This window comes from Hordeum vulgare, chromosome 7H (genome assembly GCF_904849725.1).
Source record: "Hordeum vulgare subsp. vulgare chromosome 7H, MorexV3_pseudomolecules_assembly, whole genome shotgun sequence".
Lineage (NCBI taxonomy): Eukaryota > Viridiplantae > Streptophyta > Magnoliopsida > Poales > Poaceae > Hordeum > Hordeum vulgare.
In genome coordinates this window covers 27,077,108-27,101,141 of record NC_058524.1, presented here as the reverse complement: position 1 = coordinate 27,101,141, position 24,034 = coordinate 27,077,108, and the positions used below count along the sequence as shown (strand labels likewise).

Sequence of the window (24,034 nt, the reverse complement as noted above, 5' to 3'; positions counted from 1 at the left end):
GATAGGAAGATAGGAAGAGGGGATAAGATTTCTGCGGCACGGAATGAAAGGCACGTGACAAGCCGTGCGATGTTGAGGTCCACGCGGGACATGCGTCATAAGAAGGAGGCGGCTTACGAGCACGTATTATCAGCCGGTTGAAACAAAGTGATTTCCTTCAATTTATCCTCCTTTCCACCCTCGCCGACGTTAGTCTCAGCGATCACACATTCAAAACTCATTTGAATGGTCAACCTTAAGGTTTCTCTCTTTCAACATAAGATGAAAATCTTCTTTTCTTCTGTAAGATTTTGACGAGATGTGCATGTGTGGTTATAATTTTTTTTCGTCTTCAATCTGATTTTGCTAAGGTGTTCATTTTCAATCTGGATCTGCACTCATGCAAAAGAAAAACGGATCATGTGATATCGATTATGGCTATGCCCTAAATAGTATAAACAATAATGGTTAACATGTAAAAACAACATCATATTCATAGTCAAGGAGTACAAGAGTGATCCAGGAATGGATAACTGGACAGTGGTCAAAGTTATCCTTAGTAACTAGTGGACTAAGAATTTTTTCTTGATTATGGAGGTGATAAAAAGAGTTGGAAGTAAAGGGTTACGACGATGCAAGCTTTGTCACTAATCCGGATGACTCTGAGTAGTAAACCGGATTCGTATAGTGTAGCAGTCATTTGGAATGGTTCCAAATGGCGCATGGTAGTAGTATCTACAGGATGACATAGAGATTTGTAAAGCACACACGGATCTGAAAGGTTCAGACATGTTGACTAAAAACCTCTCTCACAAGCAAGATATGATCAAACCCCATGGGTGTTAGATTCATTACAATCACATTGTGATGTGAATTAGATTATTGACTCTAGTGCAAGTAGGAGACTATTGGAAATATGCCCTAGAGGCAATAATAAATTGGTTATTATTATATTTCCTTAGTCATGATAATTGTCTATTGTTCATGCTATAATCGTATTAACCGGAAACTGTAATACATGTGTGAATACATAGACCACACCATGTTCGTAGTGAGCCTCTAGTTGACTAGCTCGTTGATCAATAGATGGTCATGGTTTCCTGACCATGGACATTGGATGTCGTTGATAACGGGATGATACGTCTCCGTCGTATCTACTTTTCCGAACTCTTTTGCCCTTGTTTTGGACTCTAATTTGCATGATTTGAATGGAACTAACCCGGACTGACGCTGTTTTCAGCAGAATTGCCATGGTGTTGTTTTTATGCAGAAATAAAAGTTCTTGGAATGTCCTGAAAATTTACGGAGAATTTTTCTGGAATAAAAAAAAATACATGCGCAAAGATCCACCAGATGGGGCGTGCTAGTGGGCCACAAGCCCACAGGGCGCGGCCACCCCCCTGGTCGCGCCGTGAGGGCTTGTGGGGCCCACGTGGCACCACCGCCCCCAGACTCAGCTCTATGTCTTCCGTCTCGCCCGAAAAAAACAGAGAGAAGGTTTCATCGCGTTTTACGATACGGAGGCGCCGCCACCTCCTGTTCTTCATCTGGAGGGCAGATCTAGAGTCCGTTTCGGGCTCCGGAGAGGGGAGATCGTCGCCATCATCATCATGAACCTTCCTCCATCGACAATTCCATGATGCTCTTCATCGTTCGTGAGTAATCTCATCATAGGTTGCTGGACGGTGATGAGTTGGATGAGATCTATCATGTAATCGAGTTCGTTTTTGACGGGGATTGATCCCTAGTATCCACTATGTTCTAGATTGATGTTGCTACTACTTCGCTATGCTTAATGCTTGTCACTAGGGCCCGAGTGCCATGATTTTAGATCTGAACCTATTATGTTGTCGCCAATATATGTGTGCTTTAGATCATATCTTGCAAGTTGTAGTCACCTACTATGTGTTATGACCCGGCAACCCCGGAGTGACAATAGCCGGAACCACTCTTGGAGATGACCATAGTATGAGGAGTTCATGTATTCACCGCGTGTTAATGCGTTGGTCCGGTTCTTTATTAAAAGGAGAACCTTAATATCCCGTAGTTTCCATTAGGACCCCGCTGCCACGGGAGGGATGGACAATAGATGGCATGCAAGTTCTTTTCCCTAAGCACGTATGACTACATACGGAATACATGCCTACATTAGATCGACGAACGGGAGCTAGTTACATATCTCTCCGTGGTATAGCTGTTACATGATGAATCACATCCGTCATACTCATCCATCACCGATCCACTGCCTACGAGTCTTTTACTACTGGTCCTTGCTACGTTACTTTGTTTAGGCTTGTCCCTTGCTACAAAAGGGATTGGGCCACTTTGCTGCTACTGTTGCTACTGATGTTACTTTGCTGCTGTTGCTACTGCTGTTCCTTGCTACTTCGTTGTTACTTGTTGCAAGATCCTTTTCCGACACTGTTGTCGGGGAAGAATAGTTACTCGCTCACGTGCAACCTACTGGCGCCATTGATACAACAGTTAGGAATAGTCTGCCGTCAACAGATCATTTCTGGCACCGTTGCTATCATACCACTTTGCTACTGATACTTTGCTTGCAGACACTAATCTTTCAGGTGTGGTTGACTCTGACAAACTCAGTTGCTAATACTTGAGAATATTCTTTCGCTTCTCCTTTGGACCCTTCAAAATTGTTGCGATCCCCTGTACTTGTGGGTTATCACGGGATCACATCATTAGGAGAATGATGTGATGGACAAGACCCAATCCTAAGCATAGCACAAGATTATGTAGTTCGTTTGCTAGATCTTTTCTAATGTCAAGTATCATTTCCTTAGGCCATGAGATTGTGCAACTCCCGGATATCGTAGGAATGCTTTGGGTGTATCAAATATCACAACGTAACTGGGTGACTATAAATGTGCACTACATGTATCTCCGAAAGTGTCTGTTGGTTTGGTACGAATCGAGACTGGGATTTGTCACTCCGTGTGACGGACAGGTATCTCTGGGCCCACTCGATAATACATCATCATAATGAGCTCAATGTCACTAAGGAGTTAGTCACGGGATCATGTGTTACGGAACAAGTAAAGAGACTCGCCGGTAACGAGATTGAACAAGGTATAGAGATACCGACGATCGAATCTTGGGCAAGTAATATACCGATGGACAAAGGGAATTGTATACGGGATTAAGTGAATCTCCGACATCGTGGTTCATCCGATGAGATCATCGTGGAACATGTGAGAGCCAATATGGGTATCCATATCCCGCTATTGGTTATTGGCCGGAGAGGTTTGTCGATCATGTCTGCATGGTACCCGAACCCGTAGGGTCTACACACTTAAGGTTCGGTGACGCTAGAGTTGTAATGCGAATTGTATGTGGTTACCAAAAGTTGTTCGGAGTCCCGGATGATATCCGGACGTCACGAGGAGTTCCGGAATGATCCGGAGGTAAAGATTTATATATGGGAAGTCCTATTTTGGCCACCGAAAAATGTTCGGGATTTTTCAGTATTGTACCGGGAAGGTTCTAGAAGGTTCCGGAGTGGGGCACACCTGCATGGAGGGACCCACATGAACGTGGGTACTGGGGGCAAGGCCTCACACCCCTGGTCAAGGCGCACCAAGACCCCCCCCCCCCTTAGAAGGAATAAGTGTTGGAATTATGCCCTAGAGGCAATAATAAATGTATAGTTATTATTATAATTCCTGTATCAAGATAATAGTTTATTATCCATGCTATAATTGTATTGAATGAAGACTCATTTACATGTGTGGATACATAGACAAAACACCATCCCTAGCATGCCTCTAGTTGGCTAGCCAGTTGATCGATGATAGTCAGTGTCTTCTGATTATGAACAAGGTGTTGTTGCTTGATAACTGGATCACGTCATTGGGAGAATCACGTGATGGACTAGACCCAAACTAATAGACGTAGCATGTTGATCGTGTCATTTTGTTGCTACTGTTTTCTGCGTGTCAAGTATTTATTCCTATGACCATGAGATCATATAACTCACTGACACCGGAGGAATGCTTTGTGTGTATCAAACATCGCAACGTAACTGGGTGACTATAAAGATGCTCTACAGGTATCTCCGAAGGTGTTAGTTGAGTTAGTATGGATCAAGACTGGGATTTGTCACTCCGTGTGACGGAGAGGTATCTCGGGGCCCACTCGGTAATACAACATCACACACAAGCCTTGCAAGCAATGTAACTTAGTGTAAGTTGCGGGATCTTGTATTACGGAACGAGTAAAGAGACTTGCCGGTAAACGAGATTGAAATAGGTATGCGGATACTGACGATCGAATCTCGGGCAAGTAACATACCGAAGGACAAAGGGAATGACATACGGGATTATACGAATCCTTGGCACTGAGGTTCAAACGATAAGATCTTCGTAGAATATGTAGGATCCAATATGGGCATCCAGGTCCCGCTATTGGATATTGACCGAGGAGTCTCTCGGGTCATGTCTACATAGTTCTCGAACCCGCAGGGTCTGCACACTTAAGGTTCGACGTTGTTTTATGCGTATTTGAGTTATATGGTTGGTTACCGAATGTTGTTCGGAGTCCCGGATGAGATCACGGACGTCACGAGGGTTTCCGGAATGGTCCGGAAACGAAGATTGATATATAGGATGACCCCATTTGGTTACCGGAAGGTTTTCGTGCATTACCGGAAAAGTTTCGGGCTCATCGGTAGTGTACCGGGAGTGCCGGGAGGGGTGCCGGGGACCATCGGGAGGGGTGTCACGCCCCAAGGGGTCTCATGGGCTATGGGAAGAGATAAACCAGCCCCTAGTGGGCTGGAATAAGTTCCCACTAAGGCCCATAAGGTTGAGAAGGAAAAAACACAAGGTGGAAAGAGTTTCCAAGTGGGAAGGTGGAATCCTACTCCAAGTAGGATTGGAGTAGGGCTCCTCCACCTCCAATTTCGGCCAAACCTTGAGGGTTTGAGGCTGCCTCTTCCCTCCCCCTCCCTCCTATATATACTAAGGTATTAGGGCTGATTTGAGACAACTTTTTGCCACGGCAGCCCGACCACATACTTCCATAGTTTTTCCTCTAGATCGCGTTTCTGCGGAGCTCGGGCGGAGCCCTGCTGAGACGAGATCATCACCAACCTCCGGAGCGCCGTCACGCTGCCGGAGAACTCTTCTACCTCTCCGTCTCTCTTGCTGGATCAAGAAGGCCGAGATCATCGTCGAGCTGTACGTGTGCTGAACGCGGAGGTGCCGTCCGTTCGGTACTAGATCGTGGGACTGATCGCGGGATTGTTCGCGGGGCGGATCGAGGGACGTGAGGACGTTCCACTACATCAACCGCGTTCTCTAACGCTTCTGCTGTACGATCTACAAGGGTACGTAGATCACTCATCCCCTCTCGTAGATGGACATCACCATGATAGGTCTTCGTGCGCGTAGGAAAATTTTTGTTTCCCATGCGACGTTCCCCAACAATAAGATCATATCCCGAAGGGATAAGATCAAGATCCCTAAAAAGGGGGATAACAATCGGTGAGGAAGGGAAAGGATGGGATTTCTTTCCTCCCACCTTTGACAACGCCCCAATGGACTTAGAGGGCAAGAAACCAGCCCCCTCCACCCCTATATATAGTGGGGAGGTGCATGGGGAGACTTACCCCTTGCCCCTGGCGCAGGCCTCCCCCCTCCTACACCTTCTCCTCCTTTGTAGTGCTTAGCGAAGCTCTACCGGAGAACCACAAGCTCCACCGCCACCATGCCGTCGTGCTGCCGGCGCTCTCCCTCAACTCCCCCCTTGCTGGATCAAGAAGGAGGAGACGTCCTCGGGCTGTACGTGTGTTGAACGCGGAGGCGTCGTCCGTTCGGCGCTTGGTTCGGATCTTCCGCGATTTGAATCATCACGAGTACGACTCCATCAACCGCGTTCTTTGCAACGCTTTCGCTTAGCAATCTTCAAGGGTATGAAGATGCACTCCCTCTCTCTCGTTGCTAGCATCTCCTAGATTGATCTTGGTGACACGTAGGATTTTTTTTGAATGGTTACTACGTTCCCCAACACCAAAAGCCTCTCTACCCTTCACAATATATAAGAGGGAGGGGAGGGGTGGTGCCTTAGGGACTTGCCCTAGGGTTCGACCGCCGCAAGGAGGAGGGAGGAGTCCTCCTCCAATACGGTTTGGAGGAGGAGAACTCCTCTCCAACTCGGTTTGGCCCCACCTCTTTTTCCTTTCTCCACTTCAGCCGAATAGGTCCCCTTGGGCTGGCCACCAGCCCACCAGGGGCTGGTGCGCCACCCTTGGGCCTATTTGGTCCCCTCCCGGGTGGGTGGCCCCTCCCGGTGGAACTCTGGAGCCCATTCGTCACTCCCGGTACTTTACCGGCAATGCCTGAAATCCTTCCGGAAGCCAAATGGATACTTCCTATATATCAATATTTGTCTCCAGACCATTTCGAAAACCCTCATGATGTCCGTGATCTCATTCGGGACTCCGAACAATATTCAGTTACCAACATCAATAATTCAACTATACTGAAACGTCACTGAACCTTAAGTGTGCAGACCCTGCGGGTTTGAGAACTATGTAGACATGACCGAGACACGGTCAATATGAAACAACGGGACCTGGATGTCCATATTGGATCCTACATATTCTACGAAGATCTTTAATCAGTTGAACCTCTATGTCAAGGATTTAGTTAATCCCGTATAACATTTCCTTTGTCCTTCGGTATGTTACTTGCCCGAGTTTCGATCGTCGATATCTCTATACCTATCTGAATCTCGTTACTGTCAAGTCTCTTTACTCGTCCCGTAATATAAAACCCCGTGGATAACTCTTTAGTCACAATGCTTGCAGGGCTTGATGTGATGTTTTACTACCGAGTGGGCCCCGAGATACCTCTCCATCATACGGAGTGACAAATCCCAGTCTTGATCCGTGCTAACTCAACGGACACGTTTGGAGATACCCGTAGAGCACTTTTATAGTCACCCAGTTACGTTGCGACGTTTGATACACACAAGGTATTCCTCTGGCGTCAGTGAGTTATATGATCTCATGGTCATAGAATACTTGACGTACCGAAAACAGTAGTAATTAAATGATACGATCACATGGTACGCTCATAGTTTGGGTTTTCTCCATCACATCATTCTCCTAATGACGTAATCCCGTTATCAAGTGACAACACTTTTCTATGGCCAGGAAACCTTGACCATCTTTGATCAACGAGCTAGTCAACTAGAGGCTTACTAGGGACATTGTGTTGTCTATGTATCCACACATGTATGCGAGTTTCCATTCAATACAATTCTAGCATGGATAATAAACAATTATCTTAAACAAGAAAATATAATAATAACTATTTATTATTGCCTCTAGGGCATATTTCCAACACTATATCCAAAACAAACCCTTCTAACGAGCACTACTAGATCCACAAAACACCATACTTTCCTCTACATGAAGATAGATCAACTCATCCGACCACTTAAGATCTAGAGACGGAGCATGGCCTAGGACATGGAGGCAGAGCAGAGCCAGTATATGGTCATGAAGATAAACGAGATGGAGGATATCGTCTGAACGACGAATGCGCGTGTTCGGTCCATTGCTCGGTCGAGCGTTCCATCGATATGGTAACCTCAACTGCTACACCGCTGAGAAAGAAAAGGTATCATGAGAAAGGCAAGGATGAGGGGTGGGGCGGGGGAGGAGGGAGTGGGAGGATTGGTCGACGAGGCACGGAAAAAAGAAGCTAAATAAGGAAATTGGATTGACCATGTGCGACACGACCAGGTGGGCGAACGACCTGATGTGGTCTGGTGTAGAAAAAAAACCCCGGTTCAACCATGAAAAAAAGACTTAAAACCAGCACTAAATAAAAAAACCGTATCGAGTAAAAATCGGCTTAGGGGTAAAATGTAGCACCAAGTCAGTCAACAGGGGCACAAATTGAGGATTTCCTCGACATTGAGTAAAATTTATCAAAAGGGTGAATCATGGGGGTTAATAACGGATTCAAATATGCAAATTGGATATTCACAAAGCCAGTCATCAATGATTGGGTGATTAGTGGGGGTCGTTGTACTCCATCGTTTTTTTTCCTCCTCCCTCGAGGGCGTACTCCATCGTCTCCGCCGCGCCCGAGCCGAAGCAAGCAGAGTGAGCCACCAAATCTAGCGAGGGGCCGACGACAGCCAGCGGCGGAGAGCACACCCAGGCCAGCGGCTTCCCCTCCCCTCCCCTCCTCGTCTCGCCATTTCCGCGGAATCGGAGCAGGGCAGGTGCGCGCTCGTCTCCTCCCCCCAACCCCCACCCCCGCCCGCATTGCTGAACCCGCGTACGGCTACGGCCCAACCCAAACCACCGCCCCCGGCGACTCCCAGCGGCGGCGGCCGGTAGCAGGCTTCGCTTCCCCCGCTAAGATCCCCGACCTCGGCCGTGCTTGCTCGCCTGCTCGATCTATTGCTGGGATGTAGGGACAAGCGAGGTCTCGATTCGGTTGGTTATTAAGCTCAAGCCTGCTAGGATTTCGGTTCAGGAAACGCTAGCGCTGTAAGCTGACCTTGTTCCAGTGGCAGTTCAGCTATCTGCCGCATTAAGCGTCCGGGTGATGCTTCTTCACCTAGCTTCGTTCGAGGCACTAACATCCAGTGATTTTTTTTATTTTTTTTTGCTGTATCTTCCGGCGATGGATCAGAGATCTGATCCAATGATAGCCTGACTGGATAATTCCGATGCGTTTTGTACGAGGAGTGTTCAGGGTTTCCGTTCGACCGAGTTTACCGATAAGCAGTGCCCACGTGAGCAGGGCACGTCCCTGAACTTGTGGTGTTCTGCTGCAGGGGATTGTTACTTGATGGTGATCATGATTCGGAATTTTATTTGTGACTCTGCACGAGAGAATTCTGAAATCATGATCACCTGCTAGACAACTCAGCTCTCTGGAGTGTCTGAATTTGGTTCTCATACCGGGCCAGAGATTCACGGTTTTATGGTTTAGTTATCTCAAGGATACTGAGAGGCATACATGTCAGGACTGTTGTATGAGCAGAGCACAGCTTAGTTATGCAGTATATCTGTTGGGTTTCACGAAACACTGAATGCAAGTATACACCAGCTGTACATGCCGACACTCATTGATGATGTGTGTGAGTGAGCTGGCGGTGGGGATGGCGACCGAGCTTGACGCTGTTCTTGAACTGTGAATGAATAAGGCTCTTGCCCATGATGCCACCCCATAGAGCTGGTTATTACTTATTATTTTGCGGCATTAGATGGGAAGTCTTCTTTTTCAGCCAGCTGTTTGGTTTGTTTATAATCTTTTCATTCACTGTTTGAAGACTGAAACTAGAATTTCATCTTCAGGTCTTGTTTGGGGTCCTCTTGAATGGCTGTTGCTGTAAAAACAAGCGGTGGTTTTTGTAACGCACAGCAACAATGGCTGCATTCAACAAGAGATCTATTTTTATATGGATATTCTCATTCAAATGCCAAAGAATGCAAAAGCAAGAAGACAAAAAGGCCTGCTTCACTGCGTGTTAAAGCTACTTCCACAAAAGTGGAATTAGATTTTAATGATCCATCTTGGAAGCAGAAGTTTCAGGAAGACTGGGATAATCGTTTTAATCTGCCACGAATTACAGATATATATGACTTGAAACCAAGGCCAACTACATTCTCACTTACGAAACAGAGGTTTTCTGCGCCCTCACTTCTTTGTCATCTTTTAATTAATTAGCCAGCCTTCCTGTAAGCTAATAGCTATGCAGCATTTCTTATCCAATGCCATCTATTATCACTCTGGTAGAACTCCTACTGGTGATGAAGATAGTACACCTAAGGATATGTGGAATGGTTACGTGAGCAATGATGACCGAGCGCTTATGAAGGTAAGTACTCCCTATGAAAATTTTACCCGAAGACTCAGATGTTAATTTGATATTTAACATTTCACGGCGTTAAAGCGTCATTAAGCTAGGTGAGATGGATTGCTACTCCTATACAGAAGATATGAAGATATGTTGTGGTAGTTTTTTAGACATTGGCAATCGGCAAGCATCATTGCACGCTTTGATGTTAACTTTTATAATAATATGGTATTTAAAGTTACAATGAATATTATTATGCAAATATTCTGTATGTCAAATCTACTACTGCTATTCTCGTATGGTGAATTTAAGTACTTCTTTGTATCTTAGTCATGAGAGTTCAAAGTTTTTGCTGCATGCACTTTAAACATCTATTTTGTGATGGAGTATATGCTTTCTCAGCAGCTAACTTCTATGATGCACGGCATCACTGCATTTATTAGCACCTAAAGAAGCACGTAGCTCGCAAAAGGCAGCTTTATTCTTGTTCCCACTATGCTGTGAACTTAACATAGCAATGCTACTTTAGGTCATAAAGTATTCCTCGCCAACTTCTGCTGGAGCAGAGTGCATTGATCCTGACTGTAGCTGGGTGGAGCAATGGTATGATATCTTCTAGGATACAAAAAGTATTAAATTCACAATATGAGTACTATTTCTTTATGTGCCACACGGATGCCATCTTTCTTCACGTGTTATGTGTTATGTCACATCAACTTCTGCCCTTTTGTTTTCTACAATGGCGGAACTTCTACTTGTTTGTTAGATTTAACACTTGAGAATCTTGAAGAGTCAGGCAGTGACAAATAGCTTTATGCAGGGTGCATCGTGCAGGGCCTCGTAAGGATATATACTATGAGCCAAATGAAGTAAAAGCTGCTATAGTTACTTGTGGAGGCCTCTGCCCTGGTTTGAATGATGTCATCAGACAGGTCCTTTTCTTTTAGCATTGTTCAAACAATTTTATTTTGCTGGCATGTCTACCTAACTTTTGGTACATGCCCATGGTACCCATTGTGAACTTCAACTTAAGTAAGATTAGTCAGCTCTGAAATTATCATTGGGGCTATGAAGCTCTGCTTATCCTATGATTTCTCTAATTAGCTACAAATAATATAAAAAACAACAAATTCATTGAGTTTCATGCACAAGGTGTCACACGCACGTGCATTTGTCTAATGTAAACTGCAAAATAAAAGTAGGGCAAATTTCATCAGTGCATGAGATTGCTACAGAACTTTTACGTGTCCCCTGATCGTCGAACAGAAATATGAGCGTTATCATTTGAAATGTCCTTGCATCCTTTTTATCAGTCCATGCAGTTTTTCATAGATATGTTTTGTGGTTTTGTTGATCCTTTCGAACGGAGCATTTACCCTATCCAATATTCTGGCAAGCAAATAATATAATAGACTCGAGTGCAATTTTTTGGGTAATGTTGAATATATGACATGTATTTTGGGGTATGACGTGTATTGCAGGTTGTATTCACCCTGGAGACATATGGGGTTAAGAATATTGTCGGAATTCCATTTGGTTTTCGTGGATTTTATGAAAAAGGTCTAAAAGAAATGCCAGTAAGAATAATCCTCTCAGAAATCAGCAAAACAGTTACTGCTTATTACGTTCTCAGATTTCATTTTGGTAACACCATCCAGCTTTCACGTAATCTAGTGGAGAATATTAATCTTGCTGGTGGAAGTTTTCTTGGAGTCTCCCGTGGAGGACCTAAAACTAGTGAAATTGTAGATAGTATACAGGTATGCAATCTGAATTGCAACAGTTTTATTCTGTATTGGTTATTCCTATATTTTTTTAATAATCATATGTTTTTTCAGAAAATTATTAATGATTATCTGGTTTTTTAGGCCAGAAGAATTGATATGCTTTTTGTACTTGGTGGAAATGGTACCCATGCAGGAGCAAATGCTATCCATGATGAGGTTCTTATATCTTTATATTTCTTGTCAGTCCTTTATTTCTTACTCCAAAGCACTAGGAAAACGTCCTACTGTGATTTTTATATATAATAAAGTTAGTATGGTTAGTACAGAAGTTCAATAATTAGGGGGTTAGTATGAATAGTATTTACATAGGGTAGTTAAAGCTGAGAGGAGATAAGGTTGTATGCATGGGATTAGAGATTTTGTTGAATCCGTGACTCTCTGGAGATACTTCTGCTTGGCCCTGTGGGTCGTCAGGATCAGGTCATTGTTAGACATGAGATATTGTAGGGATATTGTGTGTTGTAACATCTTGTATTTAACTTCCTATCTCTATCTCTCTCATGTATATCTCTAGTTGGTTAGTCTCCTAACCGACTACATCTCTATATATATCTTTCGGCCCTCCTACTGGAGAGGTACGACGCATCATATTATTCCATATGGTATACAGAGCAGGCCCTTCCATCTCATATAGCTAATCTCCATCGATCTCCCACCACCTCCCGCCCGCCATGTCGTCCTCCATCGTTCCCATCTCTGCCGCCCTCAACTACAACACCTCCGAGCCCCTCTCCAGGACGAACTATGTCCTTTGGAGAGCTCAAGCACGATCCCAGATAATGGGCGCCGGCTTGTTTGGCTATATCGATCAAACCCTAGAAGAACCCTCCAAAACCATCTCCATCAAAGACAAAGACGGCAAGGATCAGGTTGTTCCAAACCCTGCCTATACCCCCTGGTTGATCCAGGATCAACAGATCGTTGCTTATCTTCTTCGCAACCTGTCCAAAGAGGTGCTCGTCCAAGTCGCCTCCCTCGAATCCTCACATGCAATATGGGCTGCCCTCGCGGCCATGTTCTCCGCCGTCTCCCTGTCCCGCGTCAACAACATTCGATCTGCACTCACCAACGCCCAAAAAGGTACTCAGTCGGCCTCGGCATACTTCGGGCACATGCGCTCCCTCTCCGATGAGCTCGCGGCGGCGGGCAAACCACTTGGGGAGGGGGAGCTCATCTCCTTCATCGTCGCTGGTCTGGACATGGACTACCAGCCCATCATCTCCGCCCTCGACGTCCGCACCGAGCCTATCACCATCAACGCACTTTTCTCCCTCGTGGCGAACTTTGATCAGCGGATCGAGATGTTTCACGGTGGTGGCGTCGGCGGCTGGAAGTCATCTGCCAACGCGGCCTCCCGCGGACGCTCAAACGCCGGCAGGGGTGGCTACCGCAACCAGAAGGGCAGTGGTGGCGGTGGTCCTCGCGGCAACGGCGGCGGCTATGGCGCCCCTGGTGGCGGCAACTATGGCTCGGGTGGTGGCCATCACAACGGTGGTGGCGGCGGCTATCACCAAGGTGGCGGTTCTGGTGGTCCTTACCATCAGAACAATGGAGGAGGCGGAGGCTATGGTGGCAGTGGCGGTGGCCACTATCACCAGAACTCCTCGGCCGGCAGCAACAACACTCGGCGCCCTCCCAACAACAACAACAGGGGGCGCCCCTTCCAAGGGTATGACGGCTATGAGGGCCGTTGCCAAATTTGTAAGAAATCCAATCACATCGCCAAGGACTGCGATTGGCGCTATACCGATGATCCTAACTCCCAAAGCAAGAAGATTGCAGCGGCAACAGATGTATCCTATGGTGTTGATACCAACCGGTACATGGACACAGGCGCCACAAACCACATCACTGGTGAGTTAGAGAAGTTGTCAATGCCGGAGAAATACCGTGGCCATGATCAAGTCTACACTGCTGCCAATGGTACAGGTATGAAGATAAGTCATATTGGTCACTCATCTATCAAAACCCCACACAAAAACCTTGCCCTTAATGAGATCCTTCATGTTCCCAATGCTTCCAAAACTCTATTATCCGTTCATCATATTGCCCTTGATAACAATGTGTTTCTAGAATTTCACCCATTTTTTTTCTTGATCAAGGATCAGGTCACGAAGAAAATTCTTCATAGAGGTGTTTGTGTCCAAGGCCTCTATGCTTTGCTTCCCCAATACTGCCAAGCAAATAAACAAGTCTATGGTGCCATCAAGCTTTCTGCTGAAAGGTGGCACAGTCGCTTAGGTCATCCTTCGTTTGCTACTGTTCATCGTATTCTTAGTACAAATAATCTCCCAGTTGTTGGTGAGAGAAATCCAGAAACCATTTGTGATTCATGTCAACGAGCTAAAAGTCATCAATTACCATACCCTGTGTCTCTTAGCATCTCTACTAAACCTTTGCAACTTATTTTTTCTGATGTATGGGGTCCAGCACCCACTTCTGTTGGTAGGCACCAATACTATGTGAGCTTTATTGATGATTTTAGCAAATACACATGGATCTATCTTCTTAAGAAACGTTCTGATGTGTTTCAAGTGTTTCATAACTTTCAAGCTCTTGTAGAGCGCCAATTTGATAGCGAAATACTTGCAGTTCAGTCTGACTGGGGTGGTGAGTATGAGAAGCTAAACTCTTTCTTTCAAAAGATTGGCATATCTCACCATGTCTCATGCCCACATGCTCATCAGCAGAATGGCTCTGCTGAGAGGAAACATCGCCACATTGTTGAAGTAGGCTTAGCACTCCTAGCTTCCGCCTCTATGCCTTTAAAATTCTGGGATGAGGCCTTTCTTACTGTTGTTTACCTTATTAACATGTGGCCCACTCGCACTATTTCTCATGAAACTCCCACAGAACGTCTTCTTCATATCACACCCGATTACTCCGCTCTTCGTGTTTTTGGTTGTGCATGTTGGCCCAACCTACGTCCATATAACACTCGCAAACTCATGTATCGCTCCACACAATGTGTTTTCCTTGGCTATAGCGCGCAGCACAAAGGTGTTAAGTGCCTTGACGTGTCTACCGGTCGTGTGTACATCTCACGTGACGTAGTCTTTGATGAAACTCAGTTTCCTTTTTCACATCTTCACCTCAATGCTGGTGCACTCCTTCGAAAAGAAATTCTTCTCCTACCATCTAACCTTTCCAGTGTCTCGTGTGCGGGTGCTGATATTTGTACTGACCAAAATATGTCTAATTTATCTTCTGCTACGCCTGAGCACACTTCTGCAGGACAAAACAGCGCCACCAATGACGATCAACTGCAGCCCCCCTCGGGATCGCCACTACTGCACGTGTCAGCCCCGACAGCATCTACCTTGGGCTTGCCGTCGCGCCAGGCCGCGCCCTGCATGCCTACGCCAGCCCCGACAGCATCCGCTTCGGGATTGCCGCCGCGTCGGGACGCCAGGGGGCCTCCACCATCCTCTGCTCCGAGCCCCTCGGCCGACGCAACGTGTTGTCTGTCCCCCGTGCTGGACTCCGCCTCCGCTGCGCGCCAACCGACCGCGCGGTATGCGCCGGTCCCACTGGTGTACGACCGACGGCCCGCGCCGGTTCCCACGCTGATGGATTCCGTGTCATCTGCGCCAGGCGGGCCAGATCGACACGCCGCTGATCTGATGCCGGTGCTGAATCCGATGCTGACCTGGTCGCCTCGCCTGGATCTTCTGCGGCATCACCTGGCTCCCCTGCGGCCTCACCCATCTCTGTGTCGGCTGTCCCCGCCACAGCCGATCCGGCGCACCAGCAGCAGTTGACAGCGGTTGGATCCTCTGTGGCTGCGTCTAATTCTGCAGCACCCTGTACACGACTCCGAGATGGCACTATCCCATGGACAAACTACAAAACTAGGTATGGCCTAGTTGCCTCTGTTTTAACAGATGAACCCCGCACCGTCCATGAAGCATTGGCTGATCCGAAGTGGCGCATGGCTATGGAAGAGGAGTTTCATGCTCTTCAGAAAAATCACACGTGGCATCTTGTTCCTCCTAGACAAGGTAAAAATGTCATTGATTGCAAATGGGTGTACCGCATCAAACGCAGATCTGATGGTACTATTGATCGTTATAAAGCCAGACTTGTTGCCAAGGGGTTCAAACAAAGGTATGGACTGGATTATGAGGACACATTCAGTCCTGTTGTTAAAGCTGCCACAATTCGCCTTGTTTTATCAGTTGTTGGGTCCAGAGGATGGAGTCTTAGACAGCTAGATGTGCAGAATGCGTTTCTTCATGGTGTTCTGAAAGAGGAAGTTTATATGAAGCAACCTCCTGGGTTTGAGGACAAACATAAGTCATCTCATATATGCAGGCTTGATAAATCTCTCTATGGACTTAAACAAGCACCACGAGCATGGTATTCTCGTTTGAGTTCTAAGCTGCACACTCTTGGTTTCATTCCCTCCAAGTTTGATACATCCTTGTTCATTTACAATAAGTCACATATAGCTACCTTTGTACTTATTTATGTGGATGATATTATTGTTACTAGCTCCTCCAATGAAGCTATTACTGCTCTTCTAAAGGATTTGAATTCAGAGTTTGCTCTAAAAGATCTTGCAGATCTTCATTATTTTCTTGGTATTGAGGTCAAGAGAAATAAAGAAGGGGGTCTTAATCTCTCTCAGGTAAAATATGCATCTGATCTCTTGAACAAGGCAGGGTTACAGGGATGCAAACCGTCACCAACACCCCTTTCCAGCTCAGAAAAATTGTCCCTTGCAGAAGGGGTTCCTTTGAATTCAGAGAATGGCACAAAATATAGAAGTCTGGTAGGTGCACTTCAGTACTTGACACTCACCAGACCTGATATTTCCTTTGCAGTCAATAAGGTTTGTCAGTTTCCCCATGCACCTACATCAGCTCACTGGACTGCTGCTAAGCGCATCTTGAGATATGTTAAGCACACCTTGGATGTTGGACTCACCTTCAGTAAATCTCCTTCCACACTTGTCAGTGCCTTTTCTGACTCTGACTGGGCAGGTTGTCTGGATGATAGAAGATCTACAGGTGGGTTTGCAGTTTTCTTTGGACCCAATCTCATATCATGGTGTGCTAAGAAACAGGCAACTGTTTCTAGATCCAGTACTGAGGCAGAATACAAGGCATTGGCAAATGCAACAGCTGAAGTTATATGGGTAAAAGCAATGCTAAAGGAGCTTGGGATATGTCATATACAAACTCCATGTTTTTGGTGTGATAATCTTGGTGCTACATATCTTTCTGAAAATCATGTCTTTCATGCAAGGACTAAGCATATTGAAATTGACTATCACTTTGTTCGAGAAAGAGTTGCAAGCAAAGAATTGGAAATACGGTTTGTTCCTTCAAGAGATCAAGTTGCAGACGACTTCACAAAGGCCCTGGCTACAAGACCATTTGAGGAATTCAAGCGTAATCTAAACTTGAGAAGCTTAGATTAAGAGAGGGTGTTAGACATGAGATATTGTAGGGATATTGTGTGTTGTAACCAGGCACGATTCTAGGGGGGGGTAGAGGGGGCTAGACCCCCCCTAACAAATTGATTTTTCTATTATGATAGTGATTGTTGTGGTTAATTTTTTTCTACTTCATATAAACTTTACCCCCTCCATGAACAAACTTGCCCCCCCCTATGCTTGCATGCTCGCTCCGTCCCTGGTTGTAACATCTTGTATTTAATTTCCTATCTCTATCTCTCTCATGTATATCTCTAGTTGGTTAGTCTCCTAACCGACTACATCTCTATATATATCTTTCGGCCCTCCTACTGGAGAGGTACGACGCATCATATTATTCCACAGTCATGACAAAGCTATGGATATTGGATGCAACCGATGGGAGATGGTCGCACGGGCTATCTTCAGCCGATTTGGATGGCGTGCTAATAATAGACTAGGTGTATAGGCATCGTAGTCTGCTTTTAGTTACGCCGGATATGGCAGTTTGCTTTTCATTTTATCTTTGTTTTCATTATTGAGCTTCAAAGACTTGTGGATCTAAGACTTTGTTTTGAACCTATTTTAATAAGATGGCTGCATGCATCGATTGATGCAAAAGGCCGGGGGCTAAGTTCCTCCTTTTAAAAAAAAAAGGTCATGACGAAGCTGAGGTCATTCCTCTGTTTCCAGATATTCCAGCATTCATATATGATAATCATCATACTGAAGAAGGTCATTTCTTGCCAGTCCCTCATGGCCTCATCCAAATATTACATTAGCCCATGAATCTTTGAGGATTAAATGGAACCTCACTTATGTTCGAACCCAGATAGGTGAAGATGCACGGATGCAGAAACCCCCACCGTCCATCTTGTTTCATCTTGCCTTCAAGTTTCATCATCTTGAACGTTGCATTATATTTCATTCCCCTCCCCCAAACACTTGCAGTGCCGTAAAAGAAAGCTCAAGGTTTCTGTTGTAGCAGTTCCAAAGACCATTGACAATGATATACCTTTAATGGACAAAACATTTGGTTTCGATACCGCGGTGGAAGAAGCTCAACGGGCCATTAACTCTGCCTATATAGAGGTATACTGGTGACTCTCCCTCTCTCCCTCCCTCCCTCCCTCCCTCTCAGCCATACTATGATATTATTAAAACATCATGTCATTAGGCACGCAGTGCATACCATGGTATCGGCTTGGTCAAATTAATGGGAAGAAGCAGTGGTTTCATTGCAATGCATGCTTCTCTTTCAAGTGGGCAGGTTGATGTCTGCTTAATACCAGAGGTTCGTAAACACCGCACTATTGTATTGAAACGTGCCATTTCTTCTCATGGATGGTGTACCAACAGAAGCTTATACTGTATGAAAAGGTCCCATTCGCGCTAGATGGAGAATATGGTGTTTTACAGCACCTCGAGCAGTTAATAAAGAACACGGGATTCTGTGTGGTTTGTGTTGCTGAAGCTGCAGGACAAGTAAGCGAGCTCACAGTGGTTTTTTAGCCTTTGGCTTCTTTTGCTCCATATACCATTGATTAGCTTCTGGGAGTGAAATCCTAAGGTATACCTGTTTTACCTTTTGTTTTCAGGAGTTACTGCAAAACTCAGGCGCAACTGATGCATCAGGAAATGCAATACTTAGCGACATTGGTGTTCACATGCAACAAAAGGTTTGTATACGATAAATCTCTTTAACTCGGAAAGGTTGATCTTAAGTGTACATGCTGTTCTGTGATACAGTAGAAACTTAGATGATTACAGTGACACTTGAATCTTGTTGCTAGCCTAATACGTCTTACCCTCACCTTTTTTTTTCCTACGCTTTTGGTACTAGCTTTCCTATCTGCTTATTTGAGGTTGCTTAAACCGAGTGTCCCCATACTTCCATCCATCTGTTTCTATGTTCTATTCTAAAAGCCGTCAACCGTGCCATTACTATTTAGTGACAGTGATTACACTCTCCAGATCAAGACGCATTTCAAGGGCATCGGTGTCCATGCGGATATAAAATACATCGACCCGACGTACATGGTCCGGGCTTGTCGTGCCAATGCATCCGATGCGATCCTGTGCACTGTGCTTGGACAAAATGCCGTAAGTTAAAATCAGGTTCCCTGCATGCCCTTGCGGTTTAATCAATCTTCTTAAACTGTCGAAGTACAGTTCACCCATGTCATCTACAGCCTGCTCATATGATAATTTCATGATGCTGCTCTGTGCAGGTCCACGGAGCGTTTGCTGGGTTCAGCGGCATCACTTCCTGCATCTGCAACACTCACTATGTGTACCTTCCGGTTACGCAAGTCATCACGGCGCCGAAGCGTGTGAACCACAAGGGCAGGATGTGGCACCGTTGCCTCACTTCCACAGGCCAGCCGGACTTCCGCTGACCACCTGTTGCTACAGAATTTGAACTATAAGTGCTACGGAATTTCGGCGTTAAGTTTTTGCCCTGTGCAATCAGTTCAGTTTTTCTCTTTGTGTAATCAGTTAAGTTGTTCAGTGTTAAGTACTAGAGAATCTGAGTGCCGTGCTACATGATTAGTCCAGCTTTTGCTTTGTGCAATCAGTTCAACTTTTACCTTCTAACCCCTGCTCTTTATTTTTTCCTTCCTCAGCCAGTTCTGTTTTCCCGTTTTAATCTGACCGCCTTTTGATTTTTGTGTGACCAGTTCAGTCACTATTTAGATGTCCAATTTTTCCGTTGTGCAATCAATCTAGTTCTTCCTTGTATAACCCGTACAGTCATTTATAATTTAAACTAAAATCATAACTCTTATTTATATGTTTAGGTGGTACTCTTTTTTTTTTCCTTCTGTAACCCCCAGTACAATTTTTACCTTCTGCAACCCCTAGTACAATTTTTCCATTGTGAAAATTTTCAATTTGAACAGTTTTCAGTGGATCACGGCTGCTATTTTTGTCACTGGGACGCTTATAACATGGAAGCCTAAGTGGTTTTGCCTCTTTTCTTTTTCTTTCCATTTTGAACTGAATTAGGGTGTCCAGCGAGACGCAGAGACCGATGGTGGAATCGAAACGTATTGGTAACCGGAGCCGCTGGGAATCAAACTACCAATCCCACTGTTTATCAGACTAGCAAATATGGCTGTGCGTTGCAACAACAACAACAAAAAAAAGCTTCACGCTCCTCTAAACCAATAATCATGACTCAAGAGCCTTCCCCCTCCTGCCCTACGCACCAGACTACGTTCTCTGTTTCGACATGGTCATCCACCCATGTTGCCGCTTATTCAGTTTCTCACCCTCGCTGATGGTGGTCGCGTTATGAATGGCCATGGTTTGTTACGAGCAAGCTCCAGTTGCCACCATTAGTAAGAAAGATGAAAAATATAGTACTCCATTCGTTCACAAATATAAGATGTACTAACTTTTTCTGAAGTGCATGTACATAGACACATGTTAGTGTGTTTATTCATTTATTTCAGTTTGTATACACCATATTAAAATATTTAAATCATATTATATGTGTAAGTAAGTACATGATAATTTTTATATATGCCTATATATATTGTACATTGAGAAAGTAGTATTGAATTCTACAGCAAAACAGCAATAAATTTAAGATGAAAAGAATAATAGGCAATTTAGTTAAGGACACAAAGAGAACCACATACACCCGCCAAGACTCAATAACGGTTGGGCATAACTTCGTTGGAGAAGAGAAAACATAAGATCCTCACAAAAAACATAAGAGAAAACATAGGAGCAATAATGTGCATGTACTCCCTCCGGTCCTTTGTACTCTCCATATAAGATTTGTCTGAAGTCAAACTCCGTAAATTTTGACCAACTTTATAGAAACAAATATCAACATTCATGATTTTTTGACCAACTTAAGCAACTTTCCCAAAAACCCACGATTTTTTTAAAAATTCATAAACATTTTCTTCAAAATCGATGAACTATTTTTTTCAAAACCAGTGTACTCTAAAAACAATGATGTACTTTTTTTTACAAAAATCAACGAACTTTTTGCAAACTCATGAACTTTTTTCAGTTTGTGAACTTTTTTTCAAAATCCATGAACAATTTTGAATTCACAGTCCTTTTGATTTTTTACAATTTTTTCCTTTTTACCTTTTGTATTCTTTTTAAAAGTCAATGACTGATCAACCGTGACTGGTCAAATGCGATTGAAGGAGACCCCTCTTGTGAACAAACGAACAATCGCTCACATTTTCACCGTTTTTTCTCATTTTTCAATTTTTTTACTTTCTCATTTCCTTTTTCCGTTTGAGTTTACTTTATTTTCCAATTTACATTTTATTCTTCATTTTTTTTTCCACGTTCTTGTGAACTTTTTTTTTAAAATCGTGAACAGTTTTTTGTTCAGTGAGTACAATTTTTTTTCATCTAATTGAAATACAATGATTATGAAATTCAAAATTTGTTTATAGTATTCAACATTTGTTCACCATACTTAAAAGAACATTCATGAGATTAAAAAAAATTCATCCAGTTTTCAAAAAGTTCTTCTGATTAAATAAATGTGTTCCTGAATTGGGAATTTTTAATCAAGGTCGAATAAATAAATAATGTTCACCTAATTAAAAACATGTTCATAGTATCCAAAAATTGTTCACCATAGTTTTTCAAAAAGTTCATCAAATGGAAAATAATGCTAATCTATGTTTCAAAAACTTTATCTGATTTTTGAATTTAGAATTTATTCATGAAGTTCAAAACAATGTTCATCAGATTCAAAATTACTCATATGATAAAAACATTTTTCATCAATATTACGATTCACGAACATTTTTTGAAATCATGAATAGTTTTTCAAATTCATGAACATTATTCGAATTCATGGAGATTTTTTGGCTCCACTAACTTTTTTGAAATACACAATTTTGAATTTTGGAAAGTTTTTGAAAGCTGGAATTATTTAAATAATAAAAAACAATTAAAAATGAAACGGTGAACAAATAGAAGAAGGGTTCCACGAAAAGAAATGGAAGAAGGAGAAGGAGCGGCGGACAAGAGGACGAGAGGTTCAAGGACATAGTAATGAAGAAGGAGAAGGCATGTGTCAACCGCTCCAACGTCAAGAAGTGAAAAAAAGACCATAAGGTTTAACACCTTGATGACGACAACCATAAAAACTAAAGTTCGAAGACCAAAAGGTCGGGATCGCGGTCCCTTCAGAGGATTTAAAGATGTTGGGTTTGAAGATGGACTATTTGTATGACAATGTAAGAATTATTGCGTAAGACGTTTGTCTTAGGATGTTGAAGCGCTTGAAGGCCGAGCTAGAGACATCGAAGAGGAAGGTGGCCGAGAAGGAGTCGGATGGCGAGAAGAAGTCGGCGTCAGAGTGAGCATGAAGGCTCGGATAGTCGAGATAATATTCATTTTCTTTGTTGCATGGACTGTCGGGCTGAGATACTTTATGTACCGGCACGTTAAAACTATGAACACCGACCTCATTTTGGCAGTGATCGAGCATTATATAAACGCTACACTTATTTATATGTAATCTAAAACTAAAATACATCTAGATACATTCGTTCATATAGTAATTCCGGACGGAGGGAGTAACATCGAAATAAGACGGGTCTGGGAATCACACCTGAAGCCGCCGAAGTAGCCGGTGGCCAAGGGTGAAGCTAGCAATCTGGCATGGTTTGACCAACGCCATACCTAAGCTACCGTGAATATACTAGTATTATCCCATCATAACATTCAGGATTTGGGCGTGTGCGTGGTGTTGGGATGGTTGATGCCTATTGAGTGGTGGACTGTGACCATGCGCTGACTTAAACATAACAAATCACATGTTCAGTTCACACTAGCACATCCCTAAAAAAATAGCACTAGCACGATTGCTGAGCTTTGGCTCCTTGGCTTCCTATGAGTTGTTCACGAGAGATGGAGAGGTAGCCGCACATAGCTAGGACACGGCCGAACATGCACACAATAGGTGGCAATCAGTATGCCTTGTGCGCACCTCCGGCGACCCGAGAAGGCATCAACCGGTGAAAGGGTCTTCGTCAGGCCATGATCGTCGAAGGTGGCGATTGACGAATTGGCGAGTCTATGAGGGTTTGTAGATGGCACCACCAAAGAAGAGAATTAAGTGTGTAATGAAAGATATAGTTCCGTTCTCCTTCTTTACCTTGATCGCATTAGTTGAATTGTCATGATACTTGCTCAAATCACATGAACCAATATTTATTCAATTTTTCACTAACCAATTAATTTTTCTTGTGCTTTCTTACATATTTCAAAAGAAAATTTTGCCAACGCCACCACAAGAATGCCACTGCCACGTTCTACTTAATGAAAGTAAACCTTCATTATGGGTCATGTATTCTTTCTAACTATCTTCACTTACAAAATGTGGTTTTCTATCATTATATATGTATCCTAATAGTTACTAATTTAGGATTTAACTGTGGTTTTTTATCTATTAGATGTCATCTTTATGTCCGTCTAGTTAATATAGATGTTACATTGGCGATCGGTCATCCATGTAATCATTATAAAGTAAGGTATTCAGAGTGCCAACACTTAACTTTTGAATTTTGGTTGCATTTGTTCAACACCAAGTATATACCTAGTATTCTAGCCTTGCTTTTACACCTTTGAGTTATACATGTTTTTTTTTCATAAACTCCGCCACACCTGGAAATTATTCCTGCCTTCGTCACTGCCGGTGGCTGGGCAGAGGCTCCCCTCCCTCAGGCCTCGTTTGGTTAAGGGGGATTGGAGAGGTTTTGAGAGTAAAATCTCCGGGAGGGCCAGAAACCCCACAGATCCTCGGACGTCCATTTGGTAGGAGGGGTTTGCTTAGCCCAATCCCTTCCGTTCCCCTTCAATCCCTTCGTATCCATGTGTTTCAAAGCCCTCCTCGAAGGACTAGTAAAAGCAAAACCCCGAGGATTTGAGAGGATTGGGTGAAACAAAGGGATTCACCCAATCCACTGAGACCCCTCCCTCTCCAAACCTGCCCAGTCCCCATTAACCAAACGAG

At 44.1% G+C, this 24,034-nt stretch overlaps 1 protein-coding gene across 2 annotated transcripts; it reads left to right on the top strand.

Moving 5' to 3' along the window:
• Positions 1-8,054: 8,054 nt before the first annotated feature.
• LOC123406988 (ATP-dependent 6-phosphofructokinase 5, chloroplastic-like) lies at positions 8,055-19,820 on the top strand. Of its 2 annotated transcripts, XM_045100009.1 has the most exons (14): positions 8,057-8,235; positions 9,320-9,649; positions 9,762-9,843; positions 10,352-10,425; positions 10,643-10,754; positions 11,304-11,399; positions 11,481-11,582; positions 11,691-11,765; positions 17,980-18,120; positions 18,206-18,322; positions 18,409-18,513; positions 18,627-18,707; positions 19,003-19,131; positions 19,260-19,820. In XM_045100009.1, exons 2-14 carry the CDS (start codon positions 9,342-9,344, stop codon positions 19,425-19,427), a joined length of 1,590 nt encoding a protein of 529 aa, XP_044955944.1. In that variant the 5' UTR covers positions 8,057-8,235; positions 9,320-9,341; the 3' UTR covers positions 19,428-19,820. The 2 variants fall into 2 exon arrangements, with proteins under 2 accessions (XP_044955945.1, XP_044955944.1); XM_045100010.1 differs by lacking the exon at positions 18,206-18,322 and having other exon boundaries at positions 8,055-8,235; positions 18,388-18,513.
• Positions 19,821-24,034: the final 4,214 nt, after the last annotated feature.

Coding starts and splice junctions, on each gene's coding strand:
- LOC123406988 (XM_045100009.1), top strand. CDS start 9,342: ATGGCTGTTGCTGTAAAAACAAGCGGTGGTTTTTGTAACGCACAGCAA. Junction 10,426..10,642: donor TGTAGCTGGGTGGAGCAATG/GTATGATATCTT, acceptor AGCTTTATGCAG/GGTGCATCGTGCAGGGCCTC. Junction 11,583..11,690: donor AAATTGTAGATAGTATACAG/GTATGCAATCTG, acceptor CTGGTTTTTTAG/GCCAGAAGAATTGATATGCT.